Genomic DNA, 22,769 nt, shown 5'->3' on the forward strand with positions numbered 1-22,769 from the left:
GCTCAGAGCCCTCTCCCCGGACAGCACGCCAAATACGCTTTATTCTGAAACTATTGCAAGTGTGAACTCGTGAACTAGAGTAAACAGCTGAAGTATATGATCCCGCAGTTCTCCTAATCTCTAGCATGTGCAATTTCGGATTAAACAATTTGTTAAAAAAAAATACAGCCTGTGTACAGGCATGATACTGGTATATGAGACATGTTATATTTGCACTGTGGCTAAAATGAACTGAAGTCTTTATTAAACTCTCTCTTAATCAGTTAATAAACATTATTCTAACATTACACTATCAGGCCTGTAGCCAGCTTATTGAAAGGGGCATCTATTTGTTTACTGAAAAAATGAACCTTTTTACAGTTATTTGTCTGATTTGTAATATTTAATTATGAGGTATAAATATTGAATATTTTTATTAGTGACATATTAAGAACTAATTTTTGCTGGATTATCTTGTCGGATGGTTATCATAACCACACTTTCTGATGTACCAAAAATATTTTCAACGATTTTGCCAAATAGCTCACCACACTAGTTGACTATTTTAAGTGTTTATTTACAACTGTGCATTTAAACTGTTAGTTTTATATCACTATATTATAAATAAATGACAAATTTGAATAAATATGTAAATATTCTTATTTTTTTAAATACAATTTTAATATCATCTATCATTTTTTTTTTTTTTTTTGAAATCTATTAAAACTAGTTTTAAATTAAACACTGAGGCCTACAGGCAAATAACAAACTGGCCAGCACATTCAGTGTTCCTCAGTCCGAATTTAGCCATTTGAATAATAAAATTAGCCATTTAAACTAAAAAAAGTCAAAAATAATAACAATCCAACTTTTGGTCTTTCAAACCATCAGAACCCCTCTTGGCTACGGGCCTGAAACGTAATAAATTGTATGAAGAGAGGATTAATTATTAATATATTTTAATAGCAGTTAAATAAATAATAGCAGCATATATATATATATATATATATATATATATATATATATATATATATATATATATATATATATATATATATACACACACACACACACACAAACACACACACACGTGTTTGATTCACCCGTCCCCACCAATGTCAAGTGCAAAACCTACGCCCTTGCCCCGACCCCTAACAGAGCCCCCACCCCTAACAGAGTGCCCTTACCCCTAACAGAAGAGGAAGGACTTCAAAATGTACCCCTAAGAAAAGGGACAGCGCTACAGCACCTGCACACATCACCATATGTCATAAGGCTCGTTTGAGGTGCGCCGCCCCTTGACTGCATTGTAGATGAGAGCAGGCATCTGCAGTAAGAGGAGGGCTCAAAAAATACATCAGAAGTCAGACACTTCCCGAATCTCGCTGTTAAAACCCAACAGTCAACTTTATCAAATGAAATGAGTGTAGTTAACTCAAAATTTACTGAAAGTTGTTTCGACTCATTTGAAAAGAGCTTTGAACTCAGTGTTGAAGGTAATGAGTTAATTAAATACCTCATTACTTCAACTTAAATGGAGTAAGTTCCCAGTACTCATTTGGATTAGTTTTTGAATTCAAATGGTTTGTTGCAATCGGTTTCATCAAACGGTTTGAGTTGCCTTAACTTTTGGGGTTTTACAGTGTAGCAACCGATTTGCCAAAAAAAGCAATTAGACTACAACAAATGTACTGTAATAAAACCATGCTTAATTTTAATAATGGAAAATCCAATGAAACGTTAAATAACCACAATTTTCTGGAAGCCCCATATGGAAAAGCTCGATGGCATATGGAAAACTCCACCGATTTACATAGGCGTGCTTTATGAACCAGCAATGTAAATGAAAATAGCCTGGGAGCAAAGGTCAGCTGGAAGAACAACCCTCGCAGGTGCGACTTTCTCAGTTAGCCTGGGTTTGGAAACAGATGGGATCATTCAGGTACGTCCAAATCCATTTGTTCTTCTCTCAAAAATAAAATCACCTCATTTTGGGATAAAAACTAATGTGGAAGATAAAGCTTAATCTATCTCCAACTGATGCTGTTTTTTATTAAACTGAGCCATTTTACATGTAGTCAACTAGTTCTAGAGCTTATGAAGATACTGTAGCCAGCAAATTCAACTCAGGCTGTAAATGTACATATTAGCGGCATCCGTAGTGTATATTAACTTATAACAATAATAAAAATAACATTAAACTGCAGTAATGATACTGTTAGTAAATATTAATTTATTGAGCAAATCAATCCCAGATAACAGCATGTAAGATAAACAGCAGATTACACGGACTGACACTGTTTGTTGTTATGATGCGGAAAATAAGTAGCTTAGGCTGTGAAAAATGATGTAAAATAAATGTAAATAAGGTATAGGCTTCAGTAAAACACCTGTTAAAGGGATGGTTCACCCAAATTGAATATTTACTCACTCTTTTTACACTGTATGTATGACAAAACTGTATGTATTACACTGTAATATGATAAAAAGACGTTACTTTATGTTACTTTAACTTATTTTAGTTATGTTAATCGGGTTTCAACTCATTTTTAAGTTATATTAAGTTTAAGATAATATTTTAGTCAGTTTGAGTGATGTAAGGTGAGATGACTAGAAAAGTTTGTTGGATTCAGCTAAAAATGTAAGGCAGTAAGACTTTTTTAACATTGCTTTGAACTAAATTGATATTTTTTTACAGCGTTCAAGCTCAAAACATTCATTTTATACCTTAATGAGCTTTATTTTTCTGTTGAACACAATAAACAATCTGACTTTAATAGTGGGAAAAATACTAATGATCCTAATGGATTCTGGCTATATATATATACAGTATATATATATATATATATATATATATATATATATATATATATATATATATATATATATATATATATATATATATATATATATATATATATATATATATATATATATATATATATATTTATTATTAAGCATCAAATATCACATGATAATTTGATGCTTAAAAATGTATTGTGTTTTTTAAATCAGTTATATGCATCAGAGTTTTATGTTGTATCTTATATTATTAAATTTATAATAACAATAATAAAGATTAACTGCAATATTTGAGTGTTTCTGATTGTGTGCATGAATCCATGCCTATAAACTTATTTATCTCAGCTAGTATAGGGGCCATGTGGGATGAACTTTGACTCATCTTGTCTCTCTTTACGCCCTGTGTTATTACAGTACAGTTTGTGCGAAACGTACAAAAGATACAAACAGATCTGTAGCCCTAATAATTTCGGCAGATTCAATTCATTGAATATTTAATAATTTATTAATTATTTTATTGAATATTTCAACCAATTATTAATTTATTAATTTTAAATATTGGGTATTTTACTTAATACTTATTGGGTTTTACAGTACTCTGTTAGTTTGAGTTCACTTCATTCATTGGGTTTCACTGTGCTCAGATTGCTTTATTTACTCAAATGGATTAAGTTCACAGTACTCATTAGGATTAGTTTTTTAACTTAAATGGTTTGTTGCAATCAGTTTTCTCAAAGTTTGAGATTGTGTTTTACAGATATATATATATATATATATATATATATATATATATATATATATATATATATATATATATATATATATATATATATATATATATAGTCAGAATTATCTGCCCCCCTGAATTATTAGCCCCCCATCTTTATTTTTTCTTTATTTTTTATTTTTAATTTCTGTTTAAGGGAGAGGTGTTTTTTTCCAACACAATTCTAAACATAATAGTTTTAATAACTCAATTCTAATAACTGATTTATGATGACAGTAAATAATATTTGACTAGATATTTTTCAAGACACTTCTATACAGCTTAAAGTGACATTTAAAGGCTTAACTAGGTTAATTAGGTTAACTAGGCAGGTTAGGGTAATTAGGCAAGTTAACAGTGATTTGTTCTGTTGACGTTCAGAAAAAAAAATATAGCTTAAAGTGGCTCTTTAATTATTTTGACCTTAAAATTGGTTTAAAAAATTTAAAACTGCTTCTTTTCTAGCCGAAATAAAACAAATAAGACTTTCTCCAGAAGAAAAAATATTATCAGACATACTGTGAACATTTCCTTGCTCTGTCAAAAAAAGAAAAAAAAAATCTAAGGGGGGCTAATAATTCTTACTTCAACTGTGTGTATGTATGTATATATATATATATATATATATATATATATATATATATATATATATATATATATATATATATATATATATATATATATATATATATATATATATATATATATAAAAACTGTACATAAAATATCCAAAAATACAGACTAAAGAAATATAATTACATATATATTTATATATATATAATTTGTATTATACAGTGCTCATCATATATGAGTACACCCTGCCAAATATATATTTTAAATTATTATTTTTAATAGAATGCTATACAATATTATATTTGTGCATATAAATTAGATTAGTCAGTACTGAAGCCAAATCTGGAACTAATAATTAGTACACCCAGTGGTCGAATTGTAAAAAAAAATTATAAAATTCAAGTGGGATGGTGCGGGGACGCGTTTGAACTGCTCAATTAGACATTTTGAAAATTGAGCGAAATTACGCAATGAACTGTATTGCGCTTGTGCGTGGCACCTTAGAGCAATACTGAGTTCTGATTGGCAAATTGTCGTTGTTTATGAGTCAAATTACCATAAATAGAGAATTGTAATATTTAATTAGCATGATAAGTTTTACATTACACATACTGTTGTTAATCTAAAGGGGAAGGTAATGGGGGGTGGTGGTTTTACAAGGGGGATGCCTTGTCATTTTTTTTTCTATGAGGGGGATGCCATCCCCCTGCACCCCCTCTCAATTCGAGCACAGAGATCGTCCGAATATATATAGTTGAAGTCAGAATTATTAGCCCCCCTTTGATTTTTTTTCTTTATATATTTCCCAAATGATGTTTAACAGAGCAAGGAAATTTTCACAGTATTTCTGATAATATTTTTTCTTCTGGAGAAAGTCTTTTTTGTTTTATTTCGGCTAGAATAAAAGCAGTTTTTAATTTTTTAAAAGCCATTTTAAGGTCATAATTATTAGCCCATTTAAGCCATTTTTTTTCTATAGTCTATAGATTTAACCATCATTATACAATAACTTGCCTAATTACCCTAACCTGCCTAGGTAACGTAATTAGCCTAGTTAGGCCTTTAAACTGTCTAGAAGTGTCTTGAAAAAATATCTAGTCAAATATTATGTAAGGTGTCGGATTAGGTGAGGTTTGAACCCGGGTCTCTTGGAAACAATGCTGGGGATTTTCCCTGCTGAGCAAACTCCTCTACAGATGTCACTTAGCTTCTCTATACAAACTGGAGAACACCAGGCAGTAATGGCTCAAAACTGAACACTGTAGCTTGTAACACACACACTTATATATGGCAAAACACTATGGAGAGAGATTAGACTCAATAATAATTCATGCAAAAGACACGATGTACACGTGCGTAGCCAAATTCACGTACGTAAAATATTTATTTATACTTAGAAAAACAATTCACATGCACAAAATAAAAATACATTTTCATAAAATACGTTTCACAAATGCAAAACACCATTTGCAAATATATAAGAGTGTACAAAAAGTTTTGAATGTTTAAAATTCACGAGTTCATCCTGAATGAGAATGTTCAAATCCTCTCTCATGTACGACTCACCCTGAATACCAGTGTGTGCATTTTTGAGACTTTCCTGTCAGTACACACCTCCAACGTGAGTCACTCGTGCCCTGTAGCCAATAAGATGCGAGCTTACTGTTCAACCAAACACAACTCCCTGAGAACGCGGGAATGACCGAAGCGCTTCACTGTGCGCACCATTTGCGCAGTCTAACTTAATTAACGGAGATGATCCTCTAAGAAGAAGAATACTCCTCTATTTAGCGGATCTTCTTAGAGGATCATCTCCGTTAATTAAGTTAGACTGCGCAAATGGTGCGCACAGTGAAGCGCTTCGGTCATTCCCGCGTTCTCAGGGAGTTGTGTTTGGTTGAACAGTAAGCTCGCATCTTATTGGCTACAGGGCACGAGTGACTCACGTTGGAGGTGTGTACTGACAGGAAAGTCTCAAAAATGCACACACTCGTATTCAGGGTGAGTCGTACATGAGAGAGGATTTGCACATTCTCATTCAGGATGAACTCGTGAATTTTAAACATTCAAAACTTTTTGTACACTCTTATATATTTGCAAATGGTGTTTTGCATTTGTGAAACGTATTTTATGAAAATGTATTTTTATTTTGTGCATGTGAATTGTTTTTGTAAGTATAAATAAATATTTTACGTACGTGAATTTGGCTACGCACGTGTACATCGTGTCTTTTGCGTGAATTATTATTGAGTCTAATCTCTCTCCATAAAACACAGGTGTTGCTAATCAAGCTTGAGTGGTGGCACACAGCTGATAGTGAGAAAGTGGAGAAATCATAGAAATTGCATCCTGTTGTGTGAGTAGACAGGAGCACCACCTTCTGGTTAGGAGGAGAAATACAGCTTAATGAATTCTTACATATTATTTACTGTCATCATCGCAAAGATAAAATAAATCAGTTATTAGAAATGATTTATTAAACTATTATGTTTAGAAATGTGTTGAGAAGATCTTCTCTCCATTAAACAGAAAATGGGGGAAAAAATTAACAGGGGGCGAATAATTCAGGGGGGGGCTAATAATTCTGACTTCAACTGTATATTAGAGAAAAATATTAAATAAAAAGTTTTAAAAGATGAAAAATCAAGAGAAACACAAAGTATATCAACATTAGTTGAAAATGCTTAATTTTATTCATTTATCACTCAGAGCACTGTAAAACCCAATAATTTAAGGCAGCTCAAACCGTTTGAGGAAACCGATTGCTACAAACCATTTAAGTTCAAAAACTAATCTATATGAGTAACATAAATTTATAAAAGAGCTATATGATTAATATAGGCTTCTTGGCATTGGTCGGGGACCCCTAATTCCCCGGGGCCCTAAGCGGCTGCTTACCTCGCTTATTGGTTAAATCCGCCCCTGTATATAAACAATTATAGTACTGTAAAGTATAGTGCTATAAACAGTATAGTACTGCATACATTTACACAGTATATTTTGTAAATATTAACTTTTATTTTGGATGGGACTACTTCTTTTAACGTACTATTTCACTGCTTCTGCTACTTATTGTAATAATGACCAGATGACTGTATAATATTGTCTTACTTTAAACATTGTTTGCATGTAAGAGTCATTTTAATACACCATTATATATACATTTTTATAATTAAGCTCATTTGACTTCAACATAATGTCTAATTCTTTTATGTCTTTCTGGATTAGAAAAATAATATATAGACGTTAAACTTTGTCCAGGCCAGTTTCATTAGTTTGCCTTTTTTAATGCGTCCGTTGAACCAAAATTCGAAAGCAATATCTGATTTTCATTCGTTTATTTTCTGTAATTTTTGATGAATTATATATTTGATTATATATATTTTGTTTATATATATATTATTTATTTAAAATAAATTATATATATTTTTAGTTTCAGGTTATTTCACTGACCACTGTGGGCTTTTCTTTCTTCAATGCGAGGGTACCATAAATTATGTCCACATCTGTGGTATCCAGCAACAGAATATTGTAAATAACAGTAAAGCTGAGTCTGAATTTGTGTCATCCATCTGAAGTGTGTTTTGAACAAACTTTTTTTCGTCAGGAGAGCAGAAGAGCAAAGATGCGGGTGTTAACGCACTACCGGGGTCATTATGTGACAGTTGTCATCTGTGTGATCATCCTTTGCATGCACCTGGTTTTTCAACCCCCCACCGATCCGTCGGAAAGACGCTGTGCATGCAAAGATTGTGTCAGAGAGCAAAGCCACAGTACCTGGTTTAATGAACTCTACGACCCCTCTATTCAACTACTGCTCACCCGGGGAAACTATGTGCTTAGTAAAGACGTCTACACGTACTGGAAGGTATCAAACTTAAGGTTATTTTTACATGAGCTGTGATGAATATATAAAAAAGAATTCTAGTGACTTGCTTGTACTGCAGTTTATAAAGGGTGGCATGTTTATATCGCTTTTTATGGTACATTTTCCTCACATTCTTTATTCTTCTTAGAATTCTTCTAGCATTTTTCAAGTTTATTGTGTATTAATATTATGTGGTGTACTATTAGCACACTTCCCAGTTCCATCCAGGTTGATAGAAGCAGCATTTAGATGTGAACTTTCCTCTTAAAACCAAGATAATCAAAAAAATCATTAAAAATAAATAAATAAATAAATAATAGTGTGAAAACAGCAGAAACGCATTTGAAAATAGCAAGTAAAATACAGTTGAAGTCGGAATTCTTCGCCCCCCTGTTTATTTTTTCCTCAATTTCTGTTTAACGGAGAGATTTTTTTTCAACACATTTCTAAACGTAATAGTTTTAATAACTCATTTCTAATAACTGATTTATTTTATCTTTGTCATGATGACAGTAAATAATATTTGACTAGATATTTTTAAGACACTTGTGTACATCTTAAAGTGACATGTTATCAGCAAGTTATGGCCCGTTTCCACTGAGGGTACGGTACGGTTCGCTTTGGTTTGGTACGCTTTTATGGCCGTTTCCACTGTCAAAAAGCGTACCGAACCGAACCGTACCGTACCACTTTTTCGGCACCCTTTCGAAAGGGTACCAAACATGAGAAAGGGTACCAAAAGGCGGAGCTAGACGCGCAGCTGAACGCTATTGGTTTACAGAGAGGCGTCATTCGCTTACGCAACAAGCCAGAATGAAAACAAAAAACCCGCCATGTTTGAAATACACAGCCGAGAGATTATAGCGGAATTATTTATACATATAATAACGAGCCATGGTTGATCTGGGCTCAAACAAACCTTGTCGTCGTCTGGAAGAACAACCACAAAGCCAAGAAAAAGAGCAGATTTACCCTGTGCCCCATAGTTTTTTACGAGGCAGTCTGAGGCGCGAGCGGTTTCGCTTTCTTGCTAGCGCTCGCGCGCGTCTAACATCATATCTGAAATAACAAACTTCTTGAGCTGATAATAATAACCTGCGCTTGATTATTGACGTGCTTTTAAAACCCGATCCTGTCAGACACTAAAGAACGCGAGAGTGAAGCGCGAAGAAACAAAAGAGAAGCCGGAAAAAAGGAGCACATTATTTTTTTCAGCAAACGCGAACAAAATGCCATGATTAACTAACTTATTATCTTCACATTTCGGACTAATATGAACGGGAATGACGGAATTACTCTCTAACAGAGGCTACATGTGCTGCTGAAGATTACAGACACAGATAAGAGGTTTTCACTGACTAGGCTATAATTTGTGTTGATTTTAAACCTAAATACGGGCGAAATGTCTGCTATATGTAGTTCTTCTGTAGTTGGTAACATATCGGAGACTGTAAGGGGCTGTATGTGTTTATATATGTTCATTTATTTAGTTATTTAATATAATTACAGACGTTACAGTAGGCTGTTCCGCACTGTCATTGATCTGCAGTTATAATCAACTCATGTTCATTGAAAAGTTAGTAATAAACATTTCTACACAAGTATTTATGTGTGTAAAGCATCTGTTTTGTGAGAAGTGCTTCTCATATGATATGTAAGTGACCCGTACAGCTTAATTGTAGACATTTCCTCGAGCGAGAATGACATCGACTGAAACTTTCTGTCATACACCACGCCCACCAAAAGGGTACCCTTGTTAGTGGAAACGCAAGCCTGATAAAGGTGACCCGTACCAAACCGAACCGTACCGTACCGTACCAGTCAGTGGAAACGAGCCATTATTGTATAATGATGGTTTGTTCTGTAGGCTATCAAAAAAATAATAGCTTAAAGGGCCTAATAATTTTGACTGTGGAATTTTCCTTGCTCTGTTAAACATCATTTGGGAAATATTTAAAAAAGAAAAAAAAATTCAAAGGGGGGCTAATATTTATGACTTCAACTGTATGTTCGCTTTGTGTAACGAATGTGGTAGATTATCATTCATCCGTCCACCAGAGGGAGCTCTATCCCGAATATTGACTGGGTACTTCCTTGGTGGTACTTCCTGGTAGCCACCATATATAAGCACACTGTTTACGTCTGTTCTTTGCAAAGTATTGCCAGTTCCACTGCCTTACCAAGCGGTTTCCTACTGTTGTGTTTGCCATTGTGTTATGACCTTTTTGCCTGCCTTTTGATTACTGCTTTTTGGATTTTGGACTCTGCCTTCTTTGCTTTTTTCGGACTGCCTCTTTGTTTGCTTGACTTAGCCTGGTTAGGATTACGATTCTGCCTTTGTTTGATGTTCGCTGTTTATTTAATAAACCTCTAGCGTTTGGATTCAATCAGCCTCCATGTCTTCACCTACGGCTCCCTCACACTTTGCAATTTGCACTGCAGTCAATTACATTTATTTATATAATACTTTTTATATATGCAAGTTGTTATAAATCTATCATAAACATGACTGTCATGAAGCCATTATAAGTGTGTCATGAATATATTTCTGATCACTTGTTTTTCAGTGGAACAAAATGAATTTGTCATAAAAATTGTCAAATCATGATAGTTTTAATAACTCGTTTCATTTCACTATGATTACAGCACATAATATTTGACTAGATATATTTCAAGATAGTATGAAGCTTAAAGTGACATTTAAAGGCTTAACTAGTGTTAGAATTATTGTCTTAAATTCAATACATGTTCAATCAAAAAAATCAGGAGAGCAATTTCAATACCAAAAATATTAGTAATTTATTAGATACAAGTGAATAACTCAATTTACACCGCTCTGGGTCGGCAAGTTTAAACCCAATCCATTACACAACACAAACTATTACACTATTCCTGAGACCCCAATATTTAAATCCAGACACAAACAACTGATGTTACAGAGAGGAGATTGGTTAAGTCCATCGCTTTTCAACCATCCTGCACATATCTGGCATTTGTGCCACAGACTTCCTGCAAACATCCTGCATAGATGAACTTTAATAACATAAGTATCTAACATAAGCTCTGTTGAGACAGCTCACAACTACATATATGATATCAGCGGAAAGATTTGGTCCTTAGCTGTCCCTGTTGCACTGGAAACCCACTCAGGAAGTAAATGTTATTCTCAGGCCCCAGTGGTGGAAAGAGTAGATCATACTCAAGTAAAAGTACCATTACTTGCTCAAAAATGTAGTGCAAGTACACTCTCAGAAATAAAGGTACAAGAGCTGTCCCTGGGGTGGTACCTTTTTGAAGGGTACATGTATTTAAAGGGTCCTCATAATTACCACAAGGGTACATAATAGTACATTTATTTATATAATACTTTTATATATGCAAGTTGTCATAAATCTATCATAAAAATGACTGTCATGAAGCCATTATAAGCGTGTCAGGAATTTATTTCTGATCACTTTTTTTTTCAGTGGAACAAAAAGAATTTGTCATAAAAATCGTCAAATCAATTCAAAAAGAGCATTTGTAATATTTAATGACAAATTCAATTTGCACCACTGTAGTTAGTCAAGAAAAACATCTATGGCATCGTTGTAAAATTCACGACAAAATTATGATGGCCTCTTGACAATCATGTTTATGCCAGATTTATGAGAAGTTACATTGTCTTGATAATGTCAAGCTGTATTAATAAAGACATCTCAAACAATAGCTATGATTCCATCCAAAAATGCGAATGAACTTTATGCGCAAAACTGGATTATTGCATAAAAGACGTGCGAATAAAGCAGCGTTTCCATCCAACGAGTCAAATCGAATAAAATCGTCACTTCCTGATCACCTGGCGCCAAATATCAACAGTAAAACCTGAATTTGCTGCAGTAGGAGAAGCTGCGTCAATCTTTTCTTCATATAATAAATGACATGCGCCTCAGAAGACAATCATGACAAGCTGTGAATGCGCGGTGGCGTTTGAAGGTGTCAGAGCACGGACGCTCTTGATTCTGAAGGTCATTAATAATATAATAACGTTAAAGGGCACCTATGGTAAAAAATCTATATTTCAAGCTGTTTGGACAGACATATGTGCATGTATGGTGTATAGACTGTCATATTGGGGTGATATAAACACACCCAGTGCTTTTTTTTTCAATTTAACAACATAAAAAACGGTGGACCAAATGGAGCGGTTTTCAAATCGACCGCAACTTTACGTAGGAGAGCGGTCGCCCCGCCCACCAATATTGATTGACAGGCGCGTCATCATATCCTCAGTTTGTTGATTCACGTCCACCATTTTCAGCGTGAGTCGAAGCGATATCACTAAAGGAACACCCTTGCTCTATTTTTAGATACAAGGCTCATTGGGCTCAACACAAGATCAATATTCTCCACATTATCGCTCTAATCGGAATTATTGGTTGTATCTTTAGGTAGGTTTGCAAACATGTGTACTTCTCATCGAGTCTACCTTATACTTCAGCCGTTTGCATTTCTCGCGATCCCAGAAGCTCCCTGTGATCTTAACTAGCATGCGTTTTAGAATTCTAAACATAGGTTTCTATCAGGGTACACTCAAGTCGACGGCTGGGCGCCGCAGACCGTTGCAGAAACCTATGTTTAGAATTCAAAAATGCGTGGCACGACGATTCGGGACACTTTATGTTTCTGCCGCGCCACAGGAAGTGTCTGGTGTGCCATGTCGCGGCTTTGAGCGGCGCATCCGGTGCCTCAGTCAAAGTTAATTCAGTGTGCGTGGTTATTAATTTCTGTGTACAAGCTTGGCACTTGAAACTAGCACACAGTTGGCTGTAAAACTGTACAAAGACACAAATGATTTTGTACTCTCTGCTTGGTCTGTGTCCGAGTCGTACATGTAAGACTAAATGGTGATCCTCTCTCTCCTTCTCCTTCTCTGAGTCTGCCTGTCAGACTCTGTTGCAAACGCAGAGCGGGTGAGCTCATAGCCCCGCCCCCTTGTTACATTGGGCGGGAAGCCGAAACTAATTTACATGTAAAGCAACACACCCATAAATCAGCGAACTGTGGACACGCCCCCAACATGACACTTTTTATCACATTATAATAAAAAAATCTGAATTGTGTTTTAAACTGAACCTAAACTGGCACACTCAGAAGAACCATAATATTAATATTAAATCATAAAAAAGAGGTAAACTACGTGCCCGTTAATACTTAAACGGAAAGGCGTTTAGAATAAATAAAACAATATTTCAGGTGTTTTACAGTTTGCTCAGCTTGCTGGTTTGTCCATTTACACACATATTTATCATCACATGATCTCTTATCATAAAATCACATGACCTTTTTTAATGCGCATACTGAAATTTGTGCAGTAAAAGTGTCTTTCCATCATAGTTCATGCGCATCTTTTCTTATCGAATAAAGAGTTTATCCTATCCTCAAAATTTATGCGCATCAACCGCTTTTTTGCACATAAAAATAAAATTAAAAATAGGTGGATGGAAACATAGCTAGTGTCACCTTTACATTTAAAGTGACATAACATAGCGAATGACACTTAATGACAGTTGTCTTGAGTACGCATAAAATCTTCATATTCAAGACATACGTCATGTCAAACTTATAAATGTTTCATGACAATCTTTTGAACAGCGCTTCAAGTAAAGTGTATTTTTTTGCGAAGCTCACTGAAAGCTCTTCATTCAAGTCTCTTTTGCATGACTTCGCAGGGCCTTCAGAAAAGTAAGAAGGACAGCGACTACAGAGCAGTGGTGGAAAAGATGTTTTCTCTCTTCCCCGATAAAACACGATACACAGACGCAAGTCCAGACCGCTGCAGGACTTGTGCTATAATCGGAAACTCAGGCAACCTTAAAGGATCCTGTTATGGACGCCTCATAGATGCTCATAACTTTGTCATCAGGTAAAGAATGACATGAATAACTCCTCAATTCTTGGTTTCCAAGACATGATTAAAAACATTTGGTTTGGTCTCATTATGGGCTTGTTTACTTCTGGTCGCTTCACGTGTTTTCTCCAATCAGATAGCTATTTGATTCGTGAAAATGGTTTTATTTACATTTGGCCACATAAATGTGTCTCTACATTCAGTGGTGTAAAGTAACAAATTACAAATCCTCAAATTAATGTAATTGAGTATTTTTTTTCTCAGAAATTGTAGTTTACTAAGTAGCTGAGTACTCTAAGCCCCTTGATTACATTTTTAGCGCTGTATTTGTACTTTTACTCCACTACTTTATTTTGTCCTGTCTATGGGGATTAGAAAAATAAGTGTTGTGATTCCTGTCCAATCAAATCGCACGTAGAAGGTAAATCACATCGTAATGAACTACCTCAAGACATGGCGATTTATAATTGCAGCAGACTGTTTGGAAACATTAAAACTGTCTTGAGATTCCCAAAATCTTTACACGCTTGGACCCAGAGACTGTTTAGATGCATATCACTGATGAGAAGATGACGGATGTTTACTGTATGATGACCGAAATGGCCTTAAACACCCAGTAGGTATAGGACGTCAACATGATGTCAGATTGACGTTGTACCTCAACATCATGGGGATGTTCGGGTTGACATCAGAAACCAACATCAGTATGATGTCAATGTCCAACATCCAACCTAAAATCATTCAAATATCAATGTCTAATAATGTTACAGCTATGACGTCTATCAGATGTTGGATTTTAGTTGCCATACCTGACAAATAAATGTCAGTATTTGATGACAATATGTTGGTTTAAGATGTTGGGTCGATGTTGGATTTTGCTCACTTTCTAACACAACCTAAAATCAATCAAATATCAACGTCTAATTACGTTACAGCTATGACGTTTATCAGATATTGGATTTTGGTTGCCATGTCTGACAAATAAATGTAAGTATTGGACGTCATTATGACGTTGGTTTAAGATGTTGGGTCGATGTTGGATTTTGGTCAGTTTCCAACACAACCTAAAATCAAAGCTACTTAGTAAATTAAGCTACTTAGTAAATTAAATTTCTACTTAATAGATTAACTTGGTAAAAGCTACTTAGTAAATTAAAATTCCTGAAAAAAAAAACAACTCAGTTACAGTAATTTGAGTATTTGTAATTTGCTACTTTACACCACTGTCAGGCACTGAGGCCTCTGCACTTTCCACCTTAGTTCTTTAAAGCATTAGTTTGTGTTAAAAGCATATAACACTCAAAGAAGAAGTTTGGTTAATAAATGACAGCTATATTTATTTAATAAAAAGTCAAAAATAATAAAAAACAATTTCCTTTTTTTCCCTGACACTATGTTAATTAGGCAAGTTAGGGTAATTAGACAAGTCATTGTATAACGATGCTTGTTCTGTAGACCATTGAAAGAATATAGCTTAAAGGGGCTAATAGTATTGACCTTAAAATGATTTTTTTTTAATTAAAAACTGCTTTTATTCTAGCCGAAATAAAACATAAGACTTTCTCCAGAAGAAAAAATATTATAGGAAATACTGTGTGAAATTTCTTGCTCTGTTAAACATCATTTGGGAAAGATTTAAAAAAAGAAAACCTAAATTCACCTTGACATCAACTGTATATGCTCTCGTCTTTCACATGCTTCTTGACCCAGTCGTGCTTTTTCAAGTTAGGATAAATATGGGCCCAACAAAAGGCTATGAGGACGATGTGGGGTCTAAGACCACTCACCGGTTTATCTATCCCGAGAGCGCTGTGGATTTAGACAATTCCACCTACCTGGTGCTTTCCCCATTCAAAGTCCTGGACATGGAGTGGCTCATCAGTTCCTTCACCACGAAGAACATCACACGGTGAGAACTAATGATTGAGAATGTTTACATGGACACCAATACTCTGATTTAAGACCATACTCTAATTAAGAGTCTACTATGTAAACAGCAATTTGATTAGCTTAATCCAGCTAAAGTCATAATCAACATAATCAAAAAATAATCAAACAGAATTGGAATTAAGACATGTGGAGTTTAGTGGCATCATTAAAGTGCAGTATGGACATTTAAACATCTCAGTTGAACTACTAATGTTTTGTAGGTAACCTACTGCACAGCTCTTTTGAGTTGATTTAACTTTTAACCCAAGTACTGTAGTTCACTCCATTCAAGTTGAGTCAACTCAACATTCATTCATTTATTCATTTTCTTATTGGCTTAGTCCCTTTATTAATCTGAGGTCGCCACAGCGGAATGAACCGCCAACTTATCCAGCACATGTTTTTTGCAGCGGATGCCCTTCCAGCTGCAACCCAACACTGGGAAAGTCGACTCAACAACAACAACAACAACAAAAAAAATCTGTGCCACAATTTGCCGTACAATTTTGAGTCAATGTTTTTTGGTTTTTTTTTTACAGTATCAACAACACAATCTCACGGCAATTCGTAACTTTTTGATTTAGTGGCTAATTCGTACGAACTAATTCGTACAATTTAGTACGATTTGCTCATCCCCCAATGACGGTTGGGTTTAGGGGTGGGGTTAGGTGCCACGCCTCCTTTTTAAAATTGTACAATTTCATACGACTGAACTCGTACGAATTCCTACGAATTAGCCACTAAACTGTCAAAACGTAAAATACTTACATTTTCTCGTGAGATCAGGCTGGTATCAAAGGTTGTTCCAGAATAACAAAAGACGCCCAACAAAATTCTTGATGTCTTAATCATGTGACATCTTACATTTCCTTGTATTCTAATTTCTCCTCTTCTTGTCTTTAACAGAACTTACAAAAAAGTACGGGCGAGCATAAATGCCAACAGACATAAGGTGAGTGACTGAGTTTGACACGCTGATACGAGGCTCAAATCATCTTTTATGCGACACATCAGTTGTATGCAAGACTTGACATTAACATTTTTGATCATCAGCCACTGTGGCTAGAAGATTTCCAACATTACTAGCCACTCTGTATTTTCACTAGCCACAATTTTGTTGTTGGGAAAATATATTTTATATGCATAAATTCGACTGATATGCTAAAATTACTTGATTTAGATGTTATGTCCACATGCCTCCTCGTTCATTTCACTTTTTTGTGTGTGTTGTGTATAAGCAAATGGGTTGTGTCACATTGCAAATAATTTTTTACTTGACATGACTTTTCAGGGCCAAATTTACCAAATTGATCTCTGATCACACCAAAAATAAATAATTATTTCTTAGCCACAAATTTTAAATGTGTCAAAACAAGCTAAATATAGCTGTATACATGCTCTTTTTAATTCAACAAAACTTTTCTTTAAAAAAATATTGACATTTTAGAAAGAATTATTGTCATGTATCTAAAATATGCACAGTAGTTTGGCCTGGCTAAAGGTCCCAGATCACCAGTTAACTACACATAAACATAAATGGGGAGTTAATCTCATATTATAGCAATGTTATTGTAAAAAAAGATAAACTATTATAACAAAAATAACTGTAAGCAAAAGAAAGCAGGTATAAAAAAAACATACCGTGAGTGATAATAAAAGGATGATCACACGCACACGGTTAATGTTAGGCCTGTTAATAATCTGTTCAAAGAATAATTCAAAGGAAAGCAGTGACCGCTGCTACTTACAAAATAAGCTGCTTACTTATATATTTTTTAAATCTTGAGCTCTTGAAAGCAGCAGGACTGTGGGTGCACAGAGGTTTGTGGGTGCACAGAGGGTGTATTTGTAAGTAATTTGTTTTCCTCCTGTAGAAAAACATCACAAGAACATTGTTTAGTGGCTCAGTTGTTTTTAAAAGTCTAAACACTTTATCGATATAGCGTACAGCCAAGCACATGTGATCAGAACACCAACGAGTCGCAGGGAATGACGTATTAAGCGTTTCTCCCAAAGAAAAGCCCGTCTAAGCAAAATGCTAGCAAGCGCCTCTTTTCCCTTGTTTGGTGACCACCGGTTAGCGTGATGACGTGTGCATAAAATGGCAACAGATAGCCACGCCCAATTGTTGCTTCATTTGCACTCTTCAGCAACCTATGGGTGACATCACGGATACTATACGTCCATATCTTTTACAGTCTATGGTCCCAATACAAATCGATTAAGTTAATTTTATCGCTTTTGCTAATTTAGCCATACACCATATAAATTGTTTGCAACTTAGCTTAAAAAATTTGAGTAAATCCAGAATCATTTTTTTTATCTGTGCAGAGTGTCAAAACAACATCCTAACAGTACAATGAGGGCTTACGAAGTTAAACGATGGGTTTGTGTAAGCCATTTACAACATGCAAATACATAATTAATTTCTATAGTTTTTTTATATTTATCTTTAATATACCTTAATTTTGGCAGTTCATTCTGTGTGGCGTCCCCTGATGAATAAAGGGACTAAGCCAAAAAGAAAATGATTGATTGAGTGAATAAATGAATGAATGAATGAATGAATGAATGAATGAATGAATGAATGAATGAATGATTGAATGAATAATTGAATGAATGAATGAATGAATGAATGAATGAATGAATGGATTAAATGAATGAATGAATGAATGAATGAATGAATGAATGAATGATTGAATGAATGATTGAATGAATGAATGACTCAATTTTTGAAAGGACAACAGGACATGCACATCCTCTCGTTGCACTAAACATCACCAATTAGAATTAGAATTCAAATCTTGAATAGCCTGAGAGTTAATTAATTAGCAGCACATCTATCCATAAAAGGAGTTCAGATTAGTTTAGAGAAATTGCTATAATTCTGTAAAATGTGAAAGAACAGTTTAATGCTCCTAAAAGTCTGTGATTAACATGTATTATTCCCATAGGTGATGATTTTGCATCCTGCTTTCATCAAGTATGTCCATGAGATATGGTTGGTGAAACATGGCAAATATCCGTCCACAGGCTTTCTTGCCATTATATTTGCCCTGCACATCTGTGACCAGGTGAATCACACTTTTACTATTGTTACATTACTACGTCTCTCAGAAATACTTGATTCTGATTGATCAGTCAGGACATTCCAAGAAATGTTATTCCCAGATAACAACCACTGAAATAAATAACACGAGTTAATTTGAGTACTTTGAATCACCGTCTGTGAATACGTTCACATCCATATTTATACACTTGTCTGACCCTGCTGTTTTTGACTCATCTTGTGACTGACATTCCAAGGTACGTTATTTCAAGATAACAACCGCTAAATACCACAGGCTTATTGGGGAACTTCGAATCGCCTAGACCGTCAAGGAACACGTTAAAATCCATACATTTATATACATATTATTATGTATCTAGTTGTCTGTTTTTGACTGTTTGGTGCCATCTTGTGACTGAATAATACATAGGTTAGTGTATGCTCCATTCAGCCATTTTAGTTTTTTACAGCTTTGTGTTTAATTAAATTATAAACGATTACAGCTCAGAACTGTTTCCTGTCTAATTTAAAATGTTGTGGTAGCCATAATAAGTGGAATAAAGTACATCTAGATTTTTTAGTACAAAAAAAAAATAACAACACTATTATGTAGCAATAACCATCTGGATGTACTTTATTCCTTACTTATCATGCATCTGCCTGGAGTACTCGATTCTGATTGGTCAATCGTGACATTCCAAGATATGTTATTTCGAGATAACTACTAAATAACACAAGCTCATCTGGGAATTTTTCACCTTAACCATTAGTGAATATGTTAAAATAGATATATGAGCATTATCACACTCGTAGCAGTGCAATATGGCTATAAATCGGCACTGGTGGGAGGCCTTAGGGTCCCACCTGTGATGATATACAGCCATACACACTGCTACGAGTGTGATATTGTGTTTATACAACAATTTAACGACATAATCATGTATTTAAAAAAAGAAAGACTTTAAGAGTGCTTTCACACCTAGACCTTTGTTTTGGAACCTCTCTCGTTTGCCCAGTTAGCGCAGTTCGTTATTTGCTGGATTTGGCATATGTGAATCCAGCAATCGCTCTCGGATCTGCGCTAAAACAATCGCTCCTAGATCGCTTGAATGAGGTGGTCTCGATTGAAACGAACTCTGGAGCGGATCGATTGTAGTGAGAAAGCAATACGATCTGAGCCCGGTTATATCACAGTGTTTTATGGATATGTAAAAGGTATACGGCTATATGAAGAGAGAATTATGAGTAGGGTGGGAGGTCATTCCAGACATCCCAAGTCTCCCGTAAGTTTCGGGAGTCTCCCGCAAACGCACAAAGATTACCAGATGCCTGCAAACGAGTGATAATCTCCCGGAAATCGCACGTCTCCTTCCTGGTCCTCAAATACGTCGCGCACCCTTCTCACCCCTCCCCACCGCATCCGTCTTCGCTCTTCAGACACGTCGCGCGTACCTTGTCAAACACCACCAAACCACCACCCCCCTGACAGCTGAGTGGGACTCTGCAAAATAAACCGTGAAACTGACCAATGTGAGGAGAGTTTACTCACACATGACTTGTTTTAGCTCTTTCGGTCTGTTTAGAAACTTTGCCGTATGAAAGCGAACCGCTCCAAGAACAACGAGCAACAATGTAACAATTTTAATCCCTGTTTCGGAACAACTGAATCGATTCACAGGTGTGAAAGCACCCTAAAAAACTTTTTGTATAAGGAACTACTTTCTTCCGCAGCTGACGTCAGAACAGGAGAAACAGATACTAATTCACCAACATTAATTTAGAGTTAGTATTTGAATGATTCTCTTGAGATGAGAAAACATGAAATGTCATCAGTCTAGAGACATTTCCCATTATTTCTCTGTTGTAATTGAGATATTACAATAACTAACCCCGAAAAAGCCAAAGCAAACACTACCAGACTATGGTATAAATACAGCAATACAACATACAAAAGAAAGAGATCGACTTAGAATGTCACTTACAATGTAATTACACTTAAGAGTTTTTCTCCTCTAAAGGCTTATTATGCAGTCTCTGTTGCTATCTTGTTGATGGACAACGTCAACAGTCTTTACTCAGTATGACAGGCTGATGGATGCCGATGCGCTGTATCTCAGAAATCATAAATATTTAAAATAGGCTCTATCCTTATAAATAAACTGCACAGTTGCAATCTAAACAACTACATTCTCGCTTTTAAAAAAGCCTCAAAAGTACATTATGTTGTCCAACAGCTGCACTATTTGTCAAACTTTAGTGAGTTTATTGATCTGCTGTCACTTTATGTAGGCGGAGTAATACAGAAGGGTGAAGAGGCTATATGAGCGCTGTTATTGCAGAATATCGCACCGCTATCAGCCAATCAGATTCGAAAACCAGACAAAACTGTCATATAACTACATATACATCCACATTCATATTTATATTTATTTGTTTGTCTGATTTATGAAGTTTTTGGCTGTTTGGCACGGTCTTGTGAACAAATACTACATCTATGCTCCATTCAACCAGTTTCATTTCTATTAGCTTCGTGAATTTCTTTTTTTACTGTTTGGTGTCATCTTGCGAGTGAATAATGCACAGGTTAGTGTATACTCCATCAGCTGTTTTCATTTCTGTGAGCTTTGTGCTTAATTAAAGAATTAATAAACTATTACAAATGTTTTGTATGTCAAATATTTATATTTGGTCACAAGTACCCATGTAATAGGTGAAACAAAGCACATGAAGGGCTGCCAAAAAGTCTGTTGGGCTTTAATCCTAGATAACCTCCTGGATGTACACTCAAAAAGCTTTTGTGCATGTTCAAACAACTCATTTAAAATGAGCCAAAACAACACAATTCTTGAGTTTTTTGTGGGGACAACTTAATTGTTTTATGCTCAATCCACTTCAATTTGTTAATTTTATCAATTTGATAAAACATTATGTGGAACCCTGCATTTTTTTGCAGTGTACTTTATTGTACAGATGTTTTAGCGCTTCTCTTGTGTGCAGGTGTCTACGTTTGGGTTTGGTGCTGATCAATATGGAAACTGGTACCACTACTTTGAGAAGACTTCAAGTAAAGTCCGCACAGGCGCTCACAGTGGCAGCTTCGAGTTCGACACCATGATGCAGTTGTACTTGGAAAGCAAAATCCAGGTGTTCAGAGGGAGATAATGGGATATTGAGATTTGCCACAATGTTAAACCCAAACACTGCGTCACTATGAATGCACTTTACAATACCTCACTGTCTTACTAAATACTGCTGCATGTATTACTGTTAAACACTGATTATTGAATCATAAATACTCTCCTAGTGTGTACTTAAATATAAACATTTTGTTCATAGCTCACCCATTAATGTATTTTTTTTTCAATTTACTCACCCTCAGGCCATCCAATGTGATTTTTTTATTCAGCAGAACATTAAATAAGATTTTAGCTGAAAATGTTGTCTGTGATTCTTAAAATGGACGTCCATGGCTACCTTGAAATCCAAATTAATAACAAAAACACATTAATGATTACCTATAGCTCCTGATGATACATTGAGGTGTTAAGAGGCAAAATCTGAGCAACAAACTAAACATTGTTAACATTCGTTCTATAAAAGTAATCTAATATAAAGCTCATAATGAGATCAGCACTTTACAGTATTGTACCTTTTGAATAACACTACAAAAACAAACTGACATTCACCCACATAGCAAGTGTTGTTTTCTGTGAGGTTTATAATTAAAAAAAAAAATATATATATATATATATATATATATATATATATATATATATATATATATATATATATATATATATATATATATATATATATATATATATATATATATATATATATATTAATTCAAGTGGATATGTAGGGGAAACAGCATGAACAGCATCTACATTGTAAAAAATATACAATCAATTAG

At 34.9% G+C, this 22,769-nt stretch overlaps 1 protein-coding gene across 1 annotated transcript; it reads left to right on the forward strand.

The window, feature by feature from the left end:
• The first annotated feature begins 1,838 nt into the window (after positions 1 to 1,838).
• Positions 1,839 to 22,261, forward strand: st3gal1l2 (ST3 beta-galactoside alpha-2,3-sialyltransferase 1, like 2). The gene is made up of 7 exons (XM_056480517.1): positions 1,839 to 1,921; positions 7,728 to 7,988; positions 13,700 to 13,893; positions 15,608 to 15,787; positions 16,714 to 16,759; positions 18,762 to 18,881; positions 21,854 to 22,261. The coding sequence occupies exons 2-7, from the start codon at positions 7,746 to 7,748 to the stop codon at positions 22,016 to 22,018; spliced, it is 948 nt and encodes a 315-aa protein (XP_056336492.1). The 5' UTR covers positions 1,839 to 1,921; positions 7,728 to 7,745; the 3' UTR covers positions 22,019 to 22,261.
• The last annotated feature ends 508 nt before the right edge of the window (positions 22,262 to 22,769 follow it).

Source organism: Danio aesculapii, chromosome 19, assembly GCF_903798145.1.
Source record: "Danio aesculapii chromosome 19, fDanAes4.1, whole genome shotgun sequence".
NCBI lineage: Eukaryota > Metazoa > Chordata > Actinopteri > Cypriniformes > Danionidae > Danio > Danio aesculapii.